The 20,896-nt window shown below is 40.0% G+C and overlaps 1 protein-coding gene across 2 annotated transcripts in view; it reads right to left on the minus strand.

Moving 5' to 3' along the window:
* Positions 1 to 19,678, minus strand: part of LOC308072535 (sucrase-isomaltase, intestinal-like) — a 29,285-nt gene extending 9,607 nt beyond the window's left edge. Inside the window, exons 1-6 of one of the 2 annotated variants that reach the window (XM_080409559.1) lie at positions 11,649 to 19,678; positions 10,908 to 10,992; positions 9,544 to 9,600; positions 8,982 to 9,106; positions 8,501 to 8,589; positions 4,524 to 4,573 (exon numbers count right to left, since the gene is read on the minus strand). In XM_080409559.1, coding sequence (XP_080265685.1) covers positions 4,524 to 4,573; positions 8,501 to 8,589; positions 8,982 to 9,091 — 249 coding nt within the window. In that variant the 5' untranslated portion in view covers positions 9,092 to 9,106; positions 9,544 to 9,600; positions 10,908 to 10,992; positions 11,649 to 19,678. Of the gene's footprint in view, positions 1 to 4,523; positions 4,574 to 8,500; positions 8,590 to 8,981; positions 9,107 to 9,543; positions 10,325 to 10,907; positions 10,993 to 11,648 lie in introns of those variants that run through there. The other variant, XM_080409558.1, reaches the window with a different exon arrangement.
* Positions 19,679 to 20,896: the final 1,218 nt, after the last annotated feature.

Below are 20,896 nucleotides of genomic sequence, written 5' to 3' on the forward strand. Positions count from 1 at the left end.
AGGCACGATTTATTTATTTTTCTACAGGATTTGCAGCTTTGGTGACACTGTAATTACAGCAAAAATACACAAGTCACTTAAATTACCGTACTAATTAAACTAGACTAATGTGCTGTAATTATTTCTTCCAAGACAAACAGTAAGTTTTCTAGTATCTTTTATTTCTTTGCCATGTACTATCAAGTATTTTCGGCCTCCGCTCGGTTTACCCTACTTCAACAATGCTTTGGAAATTGCAGCCAAAATTCCAAACGTAAAGCAAGAGCATGAGGGCTCTGCTCCCAGGAGGTGCCAGCTCTCTGCTCCAGGACTGTGCCCATGAAAAGCAACTACTCCCGTCACAAAGCCCAAATTTACCTCCCAACGGTTACACTACTCACCACTTTTCAGGTCTGTGCAAAGGCCTCACTACAAAATAAGAGCGTTAAGCCAATATCCAGAAGCTCCCTCTGCCTAACGGATGGAGAAGCTAAATCAAGTTACATTAGAAAATCGCTGTTCACCTAAGTTACAGGCATTTGCCAGTTTTGTGCACAAACGATCTTCCCGTTTGGCTGGATTGACATTAGAATAAAGGATCGCTACAATATGTCTTCAGTTGCACAAGTACTCCCTCACCAAATTCCAAAGAATAAATTGGGAGATGACATACATAAATATTTGTTTACCTAAACTCTCATTTTTCTGTCAATTGGAACTGCAAGAATATCTGCATAACCTGTGTAATTTATTGTAGTCATTGCTGTTACGGTGCCTCTCAAAACAGAGGAAATATTTCACTACATGTCAGTTCATACTTAATACACAGGAAAGATGGTACTATCCTCCTACTGCCAAACGACTGTCTACTCCCAGCGCCTAGACAGACGTGATTCGGCTGGCAGCAGGGGCATCCAGCCTGCCTTCTGCCCTGTCAGCAATTCCGCTCCTGCCTTGACTGGCAGCGCTGCAATGGCCCGCTGCCAGATGTAACATCCACTCCGTCAGAAATTCAAGCAGCCTTGATATTTTCTTTCTTTATGGTAGTATCAAGGTTACCAAGGGCTTTAAGGTCGTTAAGACCTATAAAGCAACACTCTCCCTTGCTTACTCCTTGAATTGGAAATGAAACGGCACAGATTCATTATCATTAGATCAGACGTTATCTAAAGCAGGCTGGGGGACTATTCAGAAAGGAACAGATAACGACAGTTGCCTTGGCACTGAGGAAATAAATTCTTAAAAGTAAAGCTTTATGCACAAGGTTTGCATAATAAAAGTCACTGTTTCCCCTTTTCACTACTACTCATTTGTTTCAAACAGAGGACATAAATGAGCCCTTAAATTTGCGTTGTTAAGAAGCTATGTTCATTTTCCCTCACCGGGTGTATAACGTAAGGCTAAAACAGCGTCAGCCCTGGGAATAAACGAGGCTATCCCAGCAAAGCCTAGCAACAAAAAGTATTCTATAGCTTAATTACAGTAATTATGGGAGGCTATCATTGAGTAATTACTGTTCCCAAAGGCTGATCAAAACGTTCAGACCTGTTCTCCATTCTGCCTTGCGAGGGAACACCCGCGCGGTGCCTTTGGGTTGACTGCTCTCGGTTACAACGCACAGCATCGCCCTGGGGTGGCCTTGGCGCTGCCTCATGATAGAAATCTCTGCTGAGAAGGCAGCATGTTGTGTCTGAATGTGCTGGGACAAGGAAACGCTCGATGGCGAGCAATTACATCCAAATTAAACTATATGAGAAACACCACCGTGGCCACCTCACTTTGTAACACAGGTCACCAGCTCAGCTCGCGCAACAGAACATTTCTATGGATGAAGCCCTCGGGACCAGTGTACCCAGAGCTGCTCCGCAGCTCGGGGAGCAATAAGTTTCTTTAGCACCACGCTTGGGTAAACTGTCTTTAAATCGTACCTTGAAAATTGTGTCTGCTCAGGGTCAGTGGTTTTAAAGCTGCTAAACTCAAGAGACCTTGCCTGCTTGTCCCGAGACAGTCAGTGATGCAGCTGCAGGAGCAGACGCACCTGGGCAGGTGTGGTTTCCCTTCTAGGTGGCTCCAAGTGCAGAAGGTATTTATGGCAGCGAAGGCAGGGAAGCACAGCTTCAGCCCAGACCTGTGCAGACCCCCCTCCCCTGCAGCAGCTCAGGTTCATGTCACCCTGCTTGTACCACAGGTGAGATCACTGCGCTGAGCAGTAGTGGGACTGAAATGATAACAACTGTCAGAGCTCAGCACTACTGCTCAAAAAGTTTTGAGTATCCAGCTCCACTTCTGGCTGAGTTGAAGATTCAAAGACATCAGAATGAGGCATGTTAGATAAATCGATGAAAGTTTTGTCCATAAGAATATAGGCACAGAATATTCATTTTCTACATATTTTTGGATTAACAAGATTATATAAACAGTGTATATGCTGATTTAGAAGATACTGCAGATCTTTTCAAATACTGCCACACCATCCATATAAAAATAACCCTAAAAGTGGGTGGGGTGTGTGAAAGGTCGATGACTAAATATTATCTTCCTGACAATTCCTGAGAAACTGTTCATAATAACTGAATAGAACAGTAAGCAACAGGAGTACTTTAACAAAGCATTAATAAATAATTGTCAGTTAGTATTACTTTACATCGGTACTTAGATAAAACCAAGAAAGGTAAATATTTAAAATATTTCACTCTATAGATAAATGCTAATGAGAGGATAATAAAAGGATGAACTCCAAAACCATTAGATATTCAGGTAACATCAGATGAGACCTTTCCATTGGTTTTATTCACATGTATTACCTTTAAAATATCCACTGAGAATTACATCCTATTTATCGAAGATCTCTTGACAACAAAATTACTTTCAGTTCCCTGCTACAGTGCAGCAGAAACACTCGGACTAGGTGTCCTGAGGTTAGATGAGCTGATGTAGGTTAATGCATTAGCCTCCCACCTCTGGATACTTACCATCAATCCTGCCTAGCTGTTCAAATGAAACCAGGCCTGCTCTGCACATCTTAATTGCTCATGAATATTCATTCAACTGTCGTCACCAAAATCAAAGCGCCTTTTCACTTGAGTAAGTGTTCAAAACACACGCAAGTCCAGAACAGCACATGAAAAGTCATTTCCAAATGTCCAAAATTACAGAAAATATTCCTAACAACACCTTAGCTGTAGCTGGCTCAAGAGAAGCTAGCAGAGAATTTGGGTCTTCATGCCTAAGAGATATGTCTAAGCCGCAAATTTTAGACTTAGAGAAGCGTGGAGTCTTTTCAGCCGGAGAGAGCCTCTATCAGTTCAACCTTGCCAAAGCGTGCTGCTCCCATTTGGTTACAGCCATGGGAGAGTCATGAATGAATCCAGGTGGTAAAGAACTGCATGTTGGAGACTATGATTTGGAAATACCTCCTCAATATAGGTATAAACAATTGAGTTCACATACGAACCAAAACTTCTGGGGGCTTCAAGGATTTCCTCCCAAACTGAGGTCCAGAGGAATCTGATGCTTCTGTGACCACGAGGGCAAAACAAAGGGGTTAAGCCCTTCAGGCCCACGGCGCCAGTGAAGCAGAAGAGGGAGCTGAAGATGCAGATATCTAGCCTACCCTATATTTTCATAACGAACATTATTTCTTTCCATCTTTCAAAAATACCACATTTTTCCTTGATTTCTGGTATACTTTGGAAGAGCTTACACAGTTGCCAACTACCATGTATTGGTCAGGTAAATAAAACCTGCTAGCACCGGCCAGCTGATGTCTGTGCCCCATTTTCTCTGAGTCTGACAAATCTGCCAGACTACTTTTTACACTATAACAGCTATAAAGAGAAAGCTGTGATTCTGGAAATGTTTCTGTCTCTGTTTAAAGAAATCATTGCAGACACAGCCAAGTTGTTCACATTTTTCTTGTGTTGGATCAAGACTGATATGACTATCAAATATTTAATTGATATTTATAAAAAAATACGTTATCATCTTACTTTTTATCCCTGTCATGTGACAGCTATAGTCAATATTGACTTGAAACAGTATCTGGACTCCATGCTGACATTAATTAACCCTGCCAAAACAGTTTCAATTTTTAAAAAATTTAAAACCTAAGCCAGTCATGAAGTAGATGTTCACTCTTTGGAAGCATTCAGCTATGTGTTCATAGTATACATAGATTTTTTTCTCAAATTTCTCAATATTTCAAGAATCACAAACATTACATTAGCCTCCTTTTTGACTCTGTTTTAACTGCCACTGGTGCTTTATGGCTGTCTTGCTCAAACATTGCTGCTGAGTTTCTTATGTGGAAGAAAACCAGAGTTCTTCAGCTACTTATATTAACTAGGAGAAGAAAAGACAAATACCAGATTTTCACTCCTGTTAAATTACTGTAGTTTGAACATGACTCCACTTTTACCAAGAAGCAAAATGTTTGACAAATTCAAACTTAGAGGAAAACGAGGGAGAAAAGAATGTTGTTATGAAGCTATTATTGAAGAAAAATAATAAATTAAAATAACAGTTGTTAGAAATAAAATACTTACATTGGAAACTGTTAACTTGTAGTAAATGTAGGCTTTACTCTCAACTGTACCTAAAAGGTAAAGAAAGAAGTTACACTTGCAGTGCAGAAGGGAATGGAATTAAAAACAGGATGTGCCACTGCTAGGCACCAATAAATTGTTAATTATTATCATTAATGCATTCAGAGACTTCACTGAGCAGACTCTGTACAAACTGCAAAATAATACAAAATTATGGGTTTTGATGGGGGGTGTGTGTGAAATTCTATATTTAACATGCTGCCAACTCAAATATTTAGTTTATCTTATCCAGTTTTACTAGTGGTTTCCCTTTGTTCTCAAATCTTGATTCTTAATTTATATTCTTTTAAATCTCAGAATTTATGAGTAATTATCTTAACCCTTGTGGTAAAGGATATTCCACTTCTAATTGAAAACTATTGAAGCCTTTTCTTTTCCCTGTTCATTGGGAATGTGGGATGTTTTTTGGCATTATAACAGCCTTTTACATTTTCAAAATCTCTTTAGCATTTCCTTTCCTGCAGTTTAGATCACACAGCTTTTTCCCCATGAGGCATGTTTTCTAGACTTGTAAATGCTCCTGCTGCTCTCTTCTTGTCTCCTGTCTACCTTAATCTGTGCAAAGGAGTGACACTAGTAAACAAATTGGTCTCTCTAGCTAAGGCCCACCAAAGTTAAGAGGAACAATTACTCTTTGCTTTTCTAATATAACCCTAAGAACAGATTTTCTGGCCAGAAACCTACTTTACACACAAATGAAGGAATGTAAATTGCACATACATTTATGTATGTTAAGGTTAAGTATGTTTCACAGTGACTTGACTTAGTTTGCTCTCTCTACACTTTATTATTTAGGTGAAAGACAAGAACATGATTTAACCACGTTAAGAATTCACAATTTCCATCTGAAACTTTTCAGTTTCACTAGTTTTTATCTTATACTTCTTTTTTTCTTATGCCAGTCTCCCAGGAGATCCAAATGTTTCCCAAAATTTATTGATACAAGCTTTTCATGATTTATTAATGCTTTATTTTACTGTTATTTGTTCTCAACTTCTCTTAAACATAGATGTATGGCTCAAAGTTAATCCTTTAAAATACCCCAAATAAGCACTTTTCATGCAAAAATAACAGTTACATTTACTAAAAATCTCTGCCACAGAACCACAAGAGAGGAAATAACAGGTGTCTCGGAAAAAGAAATACGAAAGTTGAGTCAAGTAATCTGGCACTTTTTCTACTTAGAAAAAGAAAAATATTGTCATTGAAAGCAAATTCTAAATGGTTTTTCTGAAACGACTGCAACCTGTAAGCTTTGGACAAGAAATAAAACCATAAGATATTTTATTGCTTTGTTTCTCAACTGAAGTGAGTACAATAATAGCTTTGTTATTTTAGGCGTTGACAAAGGAGTGCATATAGCTGTCACCCATACGTATAGCAACCACCCAAGGCCTTCAATATTTATGGCAGCAATAATCAGCCGAATCACAGCTCTATTTCTTAAAAGCATCCCTAACTTCCACAAAATTTGAAAAAGCAGAGGCTTGAAAGATTTTTCTGGGAGATATGTTTGGTATACTTAAAATAACAGTAGGGAGTTACACAGGATAAATGCATAAAGTTTGCTAGAGGTGGGTTTGGTTTGTTGTTTTGTTTTTTCTTTCAAAATAATTTTCAAATATTGCACCACTTTAACTCTGGAGAACAAGTATGCTACTTTTTGGCATTTTCTGTAGTTGTCCCAGTAACAGACTACACAAGAACCTCCACCAGCATCTACTGCAGAGTGCAGAAACCCTTCAGACTACAAAATTCTGAGCTCAGATTTCTGATCTACATGTCCTACCAGGAAATATGGGATGGGGAGTTCGACACTTTAAGGAAACTGGTGAATGAAGCTGAAGGCTTTGACAGAGGTTTTCTGGTCAACGGAATCAATTGTTTCCTAGTCTTGCTCCCTCCAGCTACTTGTCCCAACCTCCTCCCAGGGGTGAAACATCGCACTGTTAGCTGAGGCATGGGAATTGAAACAATCACATTTTTCCCTACTCCTGCTTTTGTTAAAAGGGCAGTGACCTCCAGCAGAGAAAAAGGTAGCTATGCAATTAGGATAGGGATGATGACGCTTGGAATTCGAAGAGTTGCTTTCTTTAATGACAGTTGAATCAGAAGCCCAGGCCATGCACAAATGAAAAAAAAACCAGACTGTGACTAAGAATAAAGGTAGCTTTCAGGAACTGGGGGATAAGCCAGAGAAACTGGACCCTTCAATATCTAGAAGAGGTGATTAGTTGTATTAGAAGACAGAGGTAAGAACGCACTAATTCAGATACTGGTCTGTGGACCTGCATGGCTAGACAAAATATGTCCATAAACAACTGCCTGAAGGATTTGGACCTAACTGACAAGATCATATATTAATCTTGTGCAAAATATGGTAGCATTATTTATTTTTACCTCAATTGTAATACCACTCTGACTTCATTCTCATCTGTCCATTCTTAAGGTTGCAGTTTTTCCTGTTTTCTAACCTACATTCTTATTCCAGTGTAGCTGAAGAAAGCTCTGACGCTTTGGCCACTGACAGCAGTCTACAGATACGGTAGGACATGAATCAGAGATCAGGTCTACCTGAAATGTAACGATAGAAGCTGGCATACACCATAAACCAAAGTCCTTAGCTCTGAACGTTATGGCTCACTGCAAATAAAACAATAACATCTGCAAAACACAAGCCCTTAAAACATTTTAATGCAAGCTTGAGTATTTGGTAGTTCTTCCAAAAATCATTTCAGAATAACCCTTTGAACGGCTTGCTGACTTTTAGAAACACACGTAAGGAGGACAAAGGCTAGTAAAGCAGCCTAAAGGATTTAAAGTTCCCCAAATACTTTTAGTTTAATGGAAACAGGGTGCCTAACTAAAGCCTCAGAAATCTCACAGAAAATCCCACAGTTCAAGATACCTCATCTTTCAAAACTTCCTTCATCTCAAGATTAAAACAAACAAAGTATCTATGGATATATAATGGAAAGGTTCTTTCCATTGCTCTAGAACAAACTCTGCTTTCCTTAGTCATCCACGTATTCCAAAATTATTAACTTTACAGAATGCCAGATCAACCTTAACCTTATATTAAGGTTTGTGTTGTGGTTGTTTTGTTGTTATTGTTAGCTTTGGGTTTTTGTTTTGGTTTGGGTTTGGTTTTTTGTTGTTAATTTTAGCTTCAGTTGAACAGTGCCTTTAATCTTACCCTAAGCAAAAGAGGTACGTGTGATATAAATTGTTTGACAGAAAAAACTGGTGAGGTAAGTAGTATCGATGCCAGTTTGTTGCAAGAGATGAGGTTGACAGGCCTGGGCATAATCATAGGGACTGTTCCAGGGGAAACAAGTTCTCCAGAAGCTTTGCTAACAGCGAGGTTGGCAATGTGACAAATGTATCCCATACGCGCTTACTCACGTGCTCGTGCACCAGAATGCTGTGGAAACCCACATGGCACAAAAAAATGTTGGCTCCAATATCATATGTTTGACTTAACAACATTCCTACTGTTTTCACAAGCAATTTAGATAAACCCAGAGAGTTAATAACAGGGCTAGTTATTCCTCTTCTACCAATTCTTAGTATCAATCACCAACCATGTGCATTCTTGCACCCAAGGCAACCAATTTGGGTATGTGTAACAGAATATTTATCAGTCTTGACAGCATGGTTGAACAGTCAGCGCACTAACATACCAAACCTTTGCAGATTTAAGGCTATAGTGAAACCTGATCAAGAAAAAACTCTAAAATAAAATCGCTACAGATTTCCACCTAAAAGCGATGAAAACCAACTGACATACAAGCAAGTATTAGTATCACATTACAACAATGCCGCCTTCTTGCTCCGTGAGAGCGGCAGGAAGAGCAGCACTTGTACGTATTGATGCTTTGCTAACCCTGCTTATTTCAGTACTGGTAACTGCGCACCTGTAGATTCTCCGTCATCCCAGAACAAGTCCCCAGCAGCTGCACTGTTGTCATCCAGGGCAATTATCAGTCCCATGGGATTCTTGCGGCTGTGGAAAGAGACACTTTCCGTCTGACACGTATAACAACTACCGAAGCAGGCCCACTAAAGCCTTCCTCTTCATGGTAAGAACGTGACACTCAACAGGGTTGCAATACTCTGAGAATTGCCTTAGATGCGCCCTTGGCTGCCTTTCATTTTCATGCAAACAGAGGAAAATACATGGCAAATTTACAACACGCTATGCAAATAAACCTGTGATTAATCACTGAACCTGTAATGTAAGCAGCTGGGGAAGTGAGGTGTGGCTCACAGTTATTCCCAGACTTCTTCAAGGTGAAAATGTTAAATACAAGGGGCTGCTACTGATTTGGAACCTGAAAGTCCTCAGCCCGCTCTTGAAAAAAAGCCACCATAAAAGCATCCCCTTTTGAAGCTTACCTTGCAACTGTTGTGTTAGCTGGTTGTTGAGTAGGGTAAATATAGCCACCTCTCAGGTGGAGTCCCAGTTTGTCGGCTGGCAGGAACATACTGGTCCATTGTTTTCTCATTGGGATTTTTGCCCCCTTATTGACAGGGATGTAAAAGGGAACGGGCATGTTGTATTACTCACTTTTGTCCTTTTTCACCAATCAAACTTATTATCACAGATGCGGGAAACTTATTTGTGGAAAAGAGATTTGTAACTTATAATTTTATTATTAATTATTAGAATTATAATTTACCACTTTTGTGTATCGTAATTACAATTATTCTATTTCATTTGATTTCAAATATGGTCTTTGTTAAAGTTTCCGCTCAATCTGTCTTCCCATCTCCTGTGCTTTATTCCGTATCTGTGTCCTCTCTTGCTTCAGGCACTTACCCCACCACCCTTCACCCCTGGCCTCGCTGTTTCCTTCCTGTGGGCTTTACTTTAGGTCTCTGTCACCAGAGCAAGCTGGAAAGTTCATCACTGAGCCATTTAGAAAATCTCCCCAAAGTATCCTATGCATTTACATACCTTATCATACTCATACCACACAGCATCAGGAATATATGCTTGAATTCTGTCCACACCCTGAAAGGTGAACAAAGAAACAATTTCCATATTTGAAGACAATCTGTTCCAAGAAACTGAATTTTCCACTAAAATTCACATTTTCAAGATAATTGATACTCCCCCTCTTTGCTGTTTTCTTTCATGGTTTTCATGAGGATGCTCACAGAAAGGAAGAGAACAACCCAAACACAATTCCTGCAAAGCTACTGGGAGACAACTGAATCCCCACTCCACAATGTGGCAGCTCGTTGTACGCAGCCAAGAGTCAGAAGCCAGCGCTTCAAATCCACTGGCTCAGATCGTGGCCTCAGGTATCTTCTTGATTTTCAAATTTTTCCTGGCTGCCATCTTCCAGATTCTTACTTTCTTTTGATGTATTTAACAAATGTTTTGTGTTTCTCCATGGCATGTGTTGCTGGCACGAGCAATTATTTACATGATTCTGCCACAGAATAAGCCATGATCTACTTGCTTTCTTGTTGCACCACAGACAAGCTGAAATGCAGCAAGAGAAGCCAATTCTGAAGAAAATCCAGAGATGATACACAGGTGAAGTGAATCACAATATCGGACTACATGACCCTGACTCCCAAGGGGACTGGAAAATACCAGTGGGATTTAATAGCACAAAGGGCAAGATTTTCCATTTCAACCCTGATAAAAATATTCTGTGGGCTCTCCCACTGGAAGCAATCAATGAAAGGAGGGGGAAAAACCCAAAAACTTCTTAGAAATCCATCTTCAGCCACAAGTCAGGAGCGTGGGGAATCCACGCAAAAATAATTAAGATCTAAGGATCTAACAACAACATCATCAACAGAAGATATTTGCACTGGAGATAGATCTCTGTTGATGCTAATTAACAAGGCCCTCTGCAATTGCTTTGCCAATAGAGCTGACAGGTCTGGTCAAGACAGAAACATCCTGACAAGAACGGGGCCAGAGCAGATTTCCTGGGAGCCACAGGGAAACGGCAGAGCCTGCTTCTGCACCTCAGCACATTCAGCATAAAAAAGCAGCAGCGGGTCGGGGGGGTGTGTGTGATTTCAGCAGGAAACACATGCATAGGAGAGGAGCTATTACCTCCAACCGGAATAACAGAATTGTCACAAGACTGAACAGCAAAGCCTCAGAAGTGGAAGGTGGCGTCTAATCAGAGCAATAAAGGAGTGACAGGAATGGTGTCACCTGGGCATTTCAGGCTGCACTTCCCTGCCAGAAAAAAGAGCTGGAAATGGTGTCTCAGCGTGTCCCTGCACGCCTGCCCCCCCCCCCCCCCCCCTCCCCAAGGGTTATGAGATAGGTACCCAACCAGCCAAACCTACCGGGTCAAGTACAGGGGAAATAAGCAGCCCAGGACCCCACAGGAACTGCCTGTCGACACTCCACGTCACTTCATCCGAGTAGAACCTGAGCAAGTGTGAAGGATATAGCAGTAAACTGGTTAGTTTAGGAACTACACCATCACCAGCAATCCCAATATTTCAGTGTACGGGTTCTCTAGAAACATGATTGAAGAGTGTCATCTCTCATCTCAAAATTCCCTTTTTTTTTTTCTCTCCTATTTTTTTTTTTTTTTTGTTAAATGTGAGGCAACCTGAAGAAGGTAAGGTCTTACTAGTTTAGGTAGCGTTCTCTACATATGTCTGAAAGTGTAGGTGTGCATGTGCTCTTAACACAGCTTATTCAAGAGTTTCCAGGCAAGGAAGCATATATTCTTACATAAATATATATATATACACACACACACAGAGGATGATTCTTACACACACACACCCATATATGATGATGGTGGAGAATAATTTGATTAGCTGACAATAACATCTCATAGCAACTCTTAAGAGTGACTGACAATAATATATGCGTACATGCAGAAATTACAGATGGTTTCTGATTGCTCTTCTGATTGCTCCAAAATGGTATTTCATGAATTGAGAAGTTGTCTATATATATTCCAACGTACATTTCCACAGACTACATCAGTGTTTAGAAAGCCCCTAACAACATTCAAGCGTCTGATTTTTTTGTTCCTCATAAAACTCACCAAAGGCGATGACTAAACTTACTCATGCAAAACCGGCCGCACAACTGTATCTCCTTGAGTATGAGCTTTATAAAAGAGTGTATACAGGTAGGGCAGCAAAGTGTAGCGAATGTTCAAATAATGCTTGGAGCTTTTCACCAAGATGGAATCAGGTCCAAACACAGCTGGATCCTGAGGCTGAAAAGAAATATCAGATAATAATAATTATTATTATTTTCACCATGCAGAAACCGCTCTGCCAAACATGGGAAAAGTGGCTGCATTTTCAGAGAGGCTGAAATTCAGTGGTGGACATCTGTGTGGTGTTGGCCTTTCAGAGGTGTGACCTGAGGGCCTGCTCCTCCAGGTTCACCACTGTTGCACTGCACATCCTTCCTTGCCCATCTGCAATTAGCAAGCCACTCAACACATTTGTACTTTTTCTCTTTCAAATTTACTTATGTTTTAAACTGACCACTACCTAAACTTCCCGTTATTCCATTTCTTCCAAACTTTCACCTTCCTGTTTGATTCTAATATGCATTCATTAGGAAAAAGCTCCAGGGTCATACAAATTTACATTATGGAAAGGAATGTGGCTATTTCCCTTATAAACGGATGCTTCTTTCATTTGAAATAAGGAAAGCACCAAAATTTTTCATATCTATCACTAGTGTTTAAAAATTACTGGAAGTAACAGGTAGCTTAGGATATTAAGATAATATGTTTGTTATCCACACTTATCTCATCACAGTGATCAAAGTGACCTAAACTAAAAATCAGTAACTGCAAAAAAAGGTGTTGTGGTTAGATTTTTGGGGTTTTGTTTGTTTTTTCCTTAAGGGGATTAATTTAAAACATGAAGATTCTTGCTATTTTTGGAAAATGCAAGCCACATACTGTTCTGAAAACTTTCTGTACAGATTTTAAGACGCATTCCTTACTGTTGTGTTGATATGGCCATGGAATATTCAGAAAGTTTGTGAACATCTTACTGTTTCCCCCACTTCTGCCCTGCATCCATACAAAGTGTCATGGAAAACATGAGCTTATCCATATTATATTCAACAAAGGAATACAAATATCACTTTTAAGGTACATTTTTAACATTACTGTTACCGAAATCTCGGAATGAAGAACTTACCAACACCAATGTGATGTAGATAAGCAGACACTTCTTTATTGACGGCCGGGTGCGTGAGTGAGTCCTCTCATGATCAACACACACCAAGTTTCAAAATCATACACCATATATAGAACTTATTCATGCATATTCATTAAGTATTCATGCATAATCATAGTATTTCCCAAAAATCATTAACATACTCTCCTCCCATATCCGATTCTGTGCAGTAAAGCTTAGAAAAGTCTAGAAATGGGTCTGGGGTACGGTTTGGATAGGTGGTACATGAGTCAGTGGTCGCGATCTCCCCCTGCCGGAATTACCTTTTACTAAAGTTCACGGTTTCTTGGCAGGTAACTACAAGTTGTTCCAGTCAACTCTCCCCAGTTTCCATTAATTCTATATTCTGACATTTCAATACACTTTCTACATACAGAAGACTAATCAAATACAAAGAAATCCTCTCCCCAGTCTACCTGTAAATACTGTATCCAATTATCTTCGGACATCTTGAATCTTAAGTCTATTATGTAAGTTCTAATAATTCCTACTAGGTGGTTCTGACCTATTCTTTTGGCCTTGCTACAGGGGTGTACAGATGATTTCATAGCAGCTTTTGCTGTGCAACTACAAGTTTCATTAAAATATATTTCTTATTCCAAATGATTTTATAAAATCAAAAATCAGTTAATTCTGACTTATTAGCAGATCTGTAACATTACTATTTCCAATCTTTTCTTAAATGCATATTCATGACATTCAAGCCCTTTTTTTCTTTATTGTTTGCACTAAGGCCAGTATTACTACTACTAAAAATAAAATTTTATTCTTGGCTGCTGATTTGGTCATTCTTTGTTTTGTGATGTTTTCTGCTCTTGAGCTTTGAATACTTTCTGACAACAAATAGCAAATGAATCCATCTATTGCTGCTAACACCTCCATAAATACAGCTTTGCTAAAGGAGTGGAATTTAGTATACCAATGGATAATGTGCTTCAATTAGTTCAGTGCATAAAATGATTAACTCACTGATTAACTCAACCTACTGCACAGGCTCCAGATAGCTTTCTGACTCTCAGGTTTCCATCACACTCTTTCAAGTTAACTGCGAGCTACTCACTGCTGATTTTGTTTATGCAAAATAGTACTAAACAGTTACAGTAATGACTGCCATCAGATATCTGGAGAAAAATTTGTTTAAAACATTCAATGTTACAGTATTTTTAAAAAAGGACATCTACATCAGCTCAGTTTTGATCCCAGTCCCACAGGTCATTTAAAAGGATATTTAACTACAATGGTCAGAGCTGCAGAGAAAGCTTTCTTACCCATGGCATTACTGTTCATTAGGAAAACACCAAAGGAGGCTCCAGAGCTGTCTTCCAAGCACAAGAAGAAAGTTTGAACTCCATATAAATTATGCATTTCCTTCAAGGACAAAAAGAATAAGTCAGCTGAGTAAATTCTAACAACAGCATCTGTTCTGGGATGTTTCAAAATACATCACAGGTAGAACTTGAAACTTCTCAAAATATAGCAAACAACCAAAATAAAAATCCTAACACCTTCCTACAGTTCTCTTTTCTCTTTCCTGGCATCCTTCTCCTTTATTTTCCATTAAAACATAAGTTTCTCCAAATATAGAGATAAATAAGCAAGCAGGTATGATGGATCTTCAGGCAAGTCCACATATATTACGCTACTGTTTCTGGGTAATACGTATGCACAGCAAGCAGAGAAGAGAATTTTAAAGGTGCCTTCGTCACCTTTCACCATAGATTAGGTTTTGCATCTAATCTGTATTTCTATTAACCCTGGAAGGTAATCATACTTATGTCTAATCTATGGAAATAACGGAATGCCTTGCTTCTTTTTTATTTCCTTTCTAGTGTTTTCTTCCATTATTATTAGCAACAAAAGGCTTAGAAATTTTAGCAATTACTGTAATAGTTGTGCTTCTTCCCCTGCAAAACAAAATTCAGAACAAATTAACAAGAAACATAACTTGAGCAATCTGAAATTTGCCTAGCTTGATTCTGTTCGCTGCTAGTTTAATTTAATGGTTGTATATTCAATAGAGCCATTCAGGTAAGAGCTACCTTCAAACCTCAACATACTAATTCTTAAGAAGAGGCAGTTTATAAGAGGAATATTTAGTAGAGGTAGAAGATTAATGGGATTATTTCTATAATAGAGCTTGTTTATAGTGAGACAAATGTGAGCTAATTTAGATTTTGGTTCTGAAAACAAAAATGAGCTTCATGATGTTTTACTGGGCCAAATCATGCATTGCCTTCTCTAGTAATTATATCTTGACAGAGCATAATTTGTTTCTCCTGTCAAATTCCCCCCCAGCTATCAAATTTGCAAGGAAAATAAAAAATACACTCAAAACACAGAAAAGGTAGAAGACTCAAAGACATGAGAAATGGAAGCAGGGAGGGGTGGGATGTGTGTGTTTATTTCAGTGACACGTAGAGCTGCTAATATATAATTATAGTTGTCAGAACTCCAGTTCAATCTAGACAAGAATCAGGAGGCCCAGGTCCTGTTGAGCCCCTGCATATCCCACCAGCAGAGCAGGGAACAGCCATGCTGGCAGAGGAGGCTGCTGAAGAGCAGCAACTTTTACACTTGCCCTACAGGTGTGCTCCAACATTCTTGCTTTATTAACCAGGACCTTCCTCTCTGCAACCCCTCCTTGCTAGCTAATGGGGGAGGGACAGACAAGTACCACAAATACAGGAGAAACAGCTTATGGAGATATAAAATTCTTCATAGCTCACTTGCAGAAATAGCTACCTACATCTTTAGATGCCTAGTTAATTGTAACAGCTTAGCTCATAACAATGCCTGACACTAACATTGTCATCCCCAGTGAGCTCAGAGAATGCTCACCTTGCCACACATAACCCAACATTGCAATCTCTTCTCAGGAAAAAGTCCCAGAGAAGGTGTTTCAAGGTAAAGGGTACGAATTCCAGATTCTTAATTACATACAGTGGTCTCTCTCCACAGCTTCTGTTAGTATAGCTCCTATTTCAGCAAAATACTGAAGTGTTCTCTCAAAGTAGAGTAAATGGATTGTTGCATTATGAAGTTGAGGTAACAGTGACAAATGGTGTTTGAGTCTTATTACCTGGTTATAGATATATTACTTTGAGAACTCCAATGAAAAACAAACCAAAAATATTCCTGTTAACAAATATTCTTTCATTCGTGTTCTATATTGATTTCTTTATCCAAAAATGTCCATAATACATTGATTGTGTACTAGACATGCAGGGTTTTCAGTGGTTTAGCTGAAGTGAGTGTTAATAGGTTTAGCAAATATTTCTCTAGTCAAAGCAAAAGATATTCACGAACACAGCAATAAGATTTGTATCTTTACATCCCCAAAGTACAGAAAAGACTGTCTCTGGAAATACAGAGCCAGAAAAAGCAACAAGCAGAAAATTAGCATTTTTTTAATTGGCACCTCACCTGACTTTAACCCACATACATTGAGTATCTCTGTTAGCAAATCACTGTAGTGAGGAACTGACAGAGCAACACTGTACCTCTACACACAACTGTTAAGGGAACTTGGATCAAAGCCAATGGAATTCTCTATGCTGACATAAGAGTTTTCTCTTATAATTATGAAAAAATGGGTGCTCTGGAAATCATTTCATAAAGAGACAGCCATACAGACTATAGAAACTAATAACAGCTAAGAGACGTATTTTATCTTGGGAAGAGGCAGATGTTAAAGAAAACGTTTCCATCATGTCCCAAGCAACAAGGATGTTAACTGAAGAAGCATGTGTCATCTGTACTGAATGCTGCACACAGCAATGCATTAGTACAAACTCTTATCTATTTTCCTTACCAGTAGAAACTGAAAACTAATATATTAATGTTTAACAACTGGTTTTCAACTACACATCAGCACAAAGATCAGAAAACTGGGAAAGTTCATCAGTACCATCTACCTTTTAGTAAGGCACCTGCAGTGCCTGAAACATCTTTAGGGAAAACCTCAGTGCTACCATTAATGTGTCAGCTGCAGAACACGCTTGGATTTCAGAAATCATCTGCAAAGAATGAAGCGGAAGAAACCCAGTCCTTACTCCAGAGGGGCCAACATCCCTGCTGAACATGGGCCAGGTTTTCCAGTTAACATCGTGTCGGTATTGCTTATGCACGTGCTCTCCCACACCGTAAATGTTGCTGCTAGGTAGTTTGATTGACAGCTGTAAAAACTGGTCAGCATACTGCAGTGGTCCAATGGTAGTATCAAATCTGATGAAACAGTTTAAAAAACAAAACCAATATTTAACCAAGACTTGCTGTAACAACTCTTGCCACTGCTTTCTGTTAGAGCTGGGAGGCAGGTTCCCATGTCCATCCAGGGACCTGAAAGGAGAGGGGGGAAGGATGGTGCGGGGCTGGAGCAGAGCGACCCTTGCACTGACGACGAGGTGAGCGGTGCCTGTTGATCCTGCGGAAACGTCTCATACCCACGGCCCATCTACTTTCAGGGGTACATCTGCACTCCCCTCTTCCACCTCAGCTTCCCACCCCACACCTGTTGCGCTGCATCCTGAATCTGCTCCCTGAACAAGCTCACAGTAAGGGGTAGAAATGGGCTCACTCTCGAACAACCTGAGCACAGATGAGCGCAGATTAAAAGTAATAACATCGTCCTTAGCATGGATCAAGTCCCATTTGAGTGCTATCGCACCTCCTGTAGCAAATTCTGCATAAAGCCACCGCGAGGCTTTTCAAGGAGTGTGAAGTTGCTGGTGTTGAAAATAGACACGGAGACTACTGTGTGTATCTGTACAAACAGAACAAGCCGAGATCAATATTCCTCCTTTACATCCATTAGCAAAGCACACAGGACAAGTCCATTTCAGTAATACAGTTTTTTCTCTTCATTTAGTTTTGCAGCTTCCTCCATTCCTTTCATTGCAGACAAACAATTCCTTTTCCAAATAAGGATCATGACAGCTTTAAATACTTCAGCAGAACCTAACGTCACTCCCTGTTTCTATGGAAAGGACATGAGAAACGGTGGGGAAGCCTGGTTGTCAGTGCTGAGGCAGGGAGCAGCGGGAGGCAGCCCGATTCCTGCCATGGGGTGCCCCAAGCAGCAGCTCGCTGCAGGGCAATGGACTCTGTGATTTCCTCTCCTTCCTTTAGCTTGCTGTAACGGTGAACCACAGCCTCGGCTCCCTTGGCCAGCGAAGCTTCAGGTTTCGCTCCTTCCTGCAGTCCCTGATGGTGCCAAAGAGGCTTCATCAGGCATCTCCAAGTAGACACTCAGAGTCAAGCACCGCTGTGATTTTTTTCTTTAGGAAACCGAAGTACAGCCATAAGCACCCTCCCTCCTGATGGATGGAGGAGACCATCCATTGGGATCTGTTTTTACAGGTCTGTGTCCACATCATCACCAAAATGTGGTCCTTTTTTGTCATGTGACAATAATGCTGTTATTTTGGTCATGTTTATCTTAGCAATACAATTAAATATCTCCCTCAGAAACCAGGTGCACCAGGGTGGTTTCCGAAGCTACAGCAAATACCACCCTGGGCGAGTACATACTACAGTTCATGGATCAGTCAAAACATTAAGGAAAACAGTAATGAAATTCAATCATGTCCATTGTCCTCTTTCATTCCTCTAACATACTGAACATTTCTAACTGGCAAATGTGTCACAACTGACCCCTCTCCAGAACTAGTTGGAGTTTCCACCACTCATCACTTTCTAAATGATACAATCATAAAGAGAATGAAATTGTGAGTTGAACCAGATGTAAAACCGAGAGCATCTGGAATGAAGCTGATTCTCAGATTTGAAGGTTACCTTCAGCTTCATTAAACCAAAAGCTTAGAGGGATATGCAGAAACGCAGTCTTTCCCTGAAATCTGAGAAAGTGACTGGCCTTCAGACAGCAAGCTACCTTGATGTATATTAAAATCATACACAATTCCGAAGGAATATGCTTTTCCCCACTCTATGTAGTTTTAATTAGAAACTCTTTTTACAACTGTATTTTCTTTGATATCTGTGACATTTGACAGTCATCACATGCATACAGAATAGAGCAAGGTAACTTTCTCTTGGCTTTACGCAAACACAGCCACCTTAATTTTAAGGGACTTCAGGTGTATTAGTGTACTGTAACTACATATATGACTATGTCACCATCAGAAAATTCTTTTATGCATAAAGAGGTCTTCAAACTATTAAATACACAGTGCATTAGCAACTGCAAACACTGCACAAAGAAGCAACCAAACCAGCAGAGTCTAGGTTTGCTACAATTTTAATCTGCTCATTTACACATATATTTTTTTTTTTAATTAAAAATACTAACACATGAGACAGGCTTCATAGGTCAAATCCTCACCTGATTTATTTCTATCCAGTTTTAATAATTCCAAGCCTAGCATGCCCATCTGCTCACAAACTGTACTGAAACCTGCTTTCTTGGAGGAGGGGTGGGGGGTGCACGCGCGCCCCTGTGTTTCCAGTGAAACTATGGCAATCTCAGGGTTTCTTGCAAATGATGACAGTCATAGTTCAGTCAGGACTCTAACTCTTGGCTGGGGGGGGGGGGGGGGGGGGCGGGATCTCAAGTGTAACAAACAATGATGGAGGGTTGAAGGCTTCATAACAACCTGGATAATCAGGACTTTTGTAATGAACTGTAATGACAACTTGGTCCCCACTCTTCCAAAGAGGTCTCCCTTTCCTTTGGTGGTTTAGGAGCTGTGGAAAAACACTCATCTTGTGTAGACAAACTTGTCAAAGATTCCTCTCCCAGGGGCTGCCTTACCCCACGCTAAAAACAGCTTGCTTTCAGATGCTCAGAGTCAAGCACCGCTGTGATTTTTTTCTTTAGGAGACAGAAGCGCAGCCACTTCTACCAAATTAAAGAAAGGCCTAAGGGAAAGACAGACAATAGAACAACAATGGTTCTATTGGACTAGGCTCTGTATTCCCCCTCCATATACCTGCCTAATCAGTCACGCACTACCGAACACCAAGTCCATCTTTTGTGCTCTCTCTGTAATTGCAAATCAATCATTAGAGAGGATTCTAAGCAAGAAAACAATACTAATAAGAGCACAAAAGTAACCCCTAATTCATTAAACTTGAAGCGTTAATAATCCAACTGCTCTAGCACTCCCACAGGTAATCGTTCTTGGACTGATTTAATAAGCATGTTCGTCCTGACACTTCCCCTTTCTAATGGTTCTTTAAGACATGCTGTTAGATTTCTAGGTTTGCTTTATGTATCTCTTTTTAGAACCCAAAGGGCACGAAAGCATTCAATGTGGAAGTCCACCAAGTATTTTACTCACAGCAGGACCTGCCTGGCTGATCAGTGGCCTGCGCCAGCTGTGCTTGGATATCACACCAGTCTGAAGGGCAACTGGTTTTGGTGATTCAGGGCTTCAGCATGGTTGTAATCATAAGTTCATAGACATGCTGTTTATTTCTTACAGTTATAACAGATAACACTAATAATGCTACCTGTAAGTAGGAGATGACCATGGTTCACCTTTGGTTAATAAGAAAAATATAACAGTAGCACTGAGAGCAATAAATATGTTGATTTTGCAAAGGGCAGCAGAGAAATGCTTGTGCTTTTTAAATTTTCTTTTTCCGTTCTCTTCAACTGAATGTCCATGTACTTGCAAAGTCTGAATCAGTGACAGAAATGATGCCAACAGGTAGTTCCTGAAGCTCTGCAACATTTACAACAACCTCACCAAGCAGAGCTGAGCAGTTCCCACCCAGGATTTTTGCTCTGGTTCTATACCAGCAGCAGCTACTTACCTGTAGTTTTGACACCGGATTCTCCTGATGCTAAAAGCCCAATGAGGACACAGGCTATGACTGTCACCAGGCAGACGATGACAATCAGTGTGATTTCCAGCCCACTGAACTTCCTCTTGCCCATCTAGACCCAGGGAAACACCGTTAGTCAAAGGAAAACACAAGGAACAGCTTTGAAAACTCATGAATTACAGTACTAATGTATTCAATTAGCAAAATTAATAAATGATTCAGGCTTTAAACCATGCCCCCTAATCCCTGCATTTAAACAAAACACTCCTCAAGGGCTACGTGCAATAAATCTCCTATTTATTCAACCATATTTAACGATA

The sequence above is a fragment of the Falco punctatus genome, assembly GCF_963210335.1.
Source record: "Falco punctatus genome assembly, chromosome: 13".
Lineage (NCBI taxonomy): Eukaryota > Metazoa > Chordata > Aves > Falconiformes > Falconidae > Falco > Falco punctatus.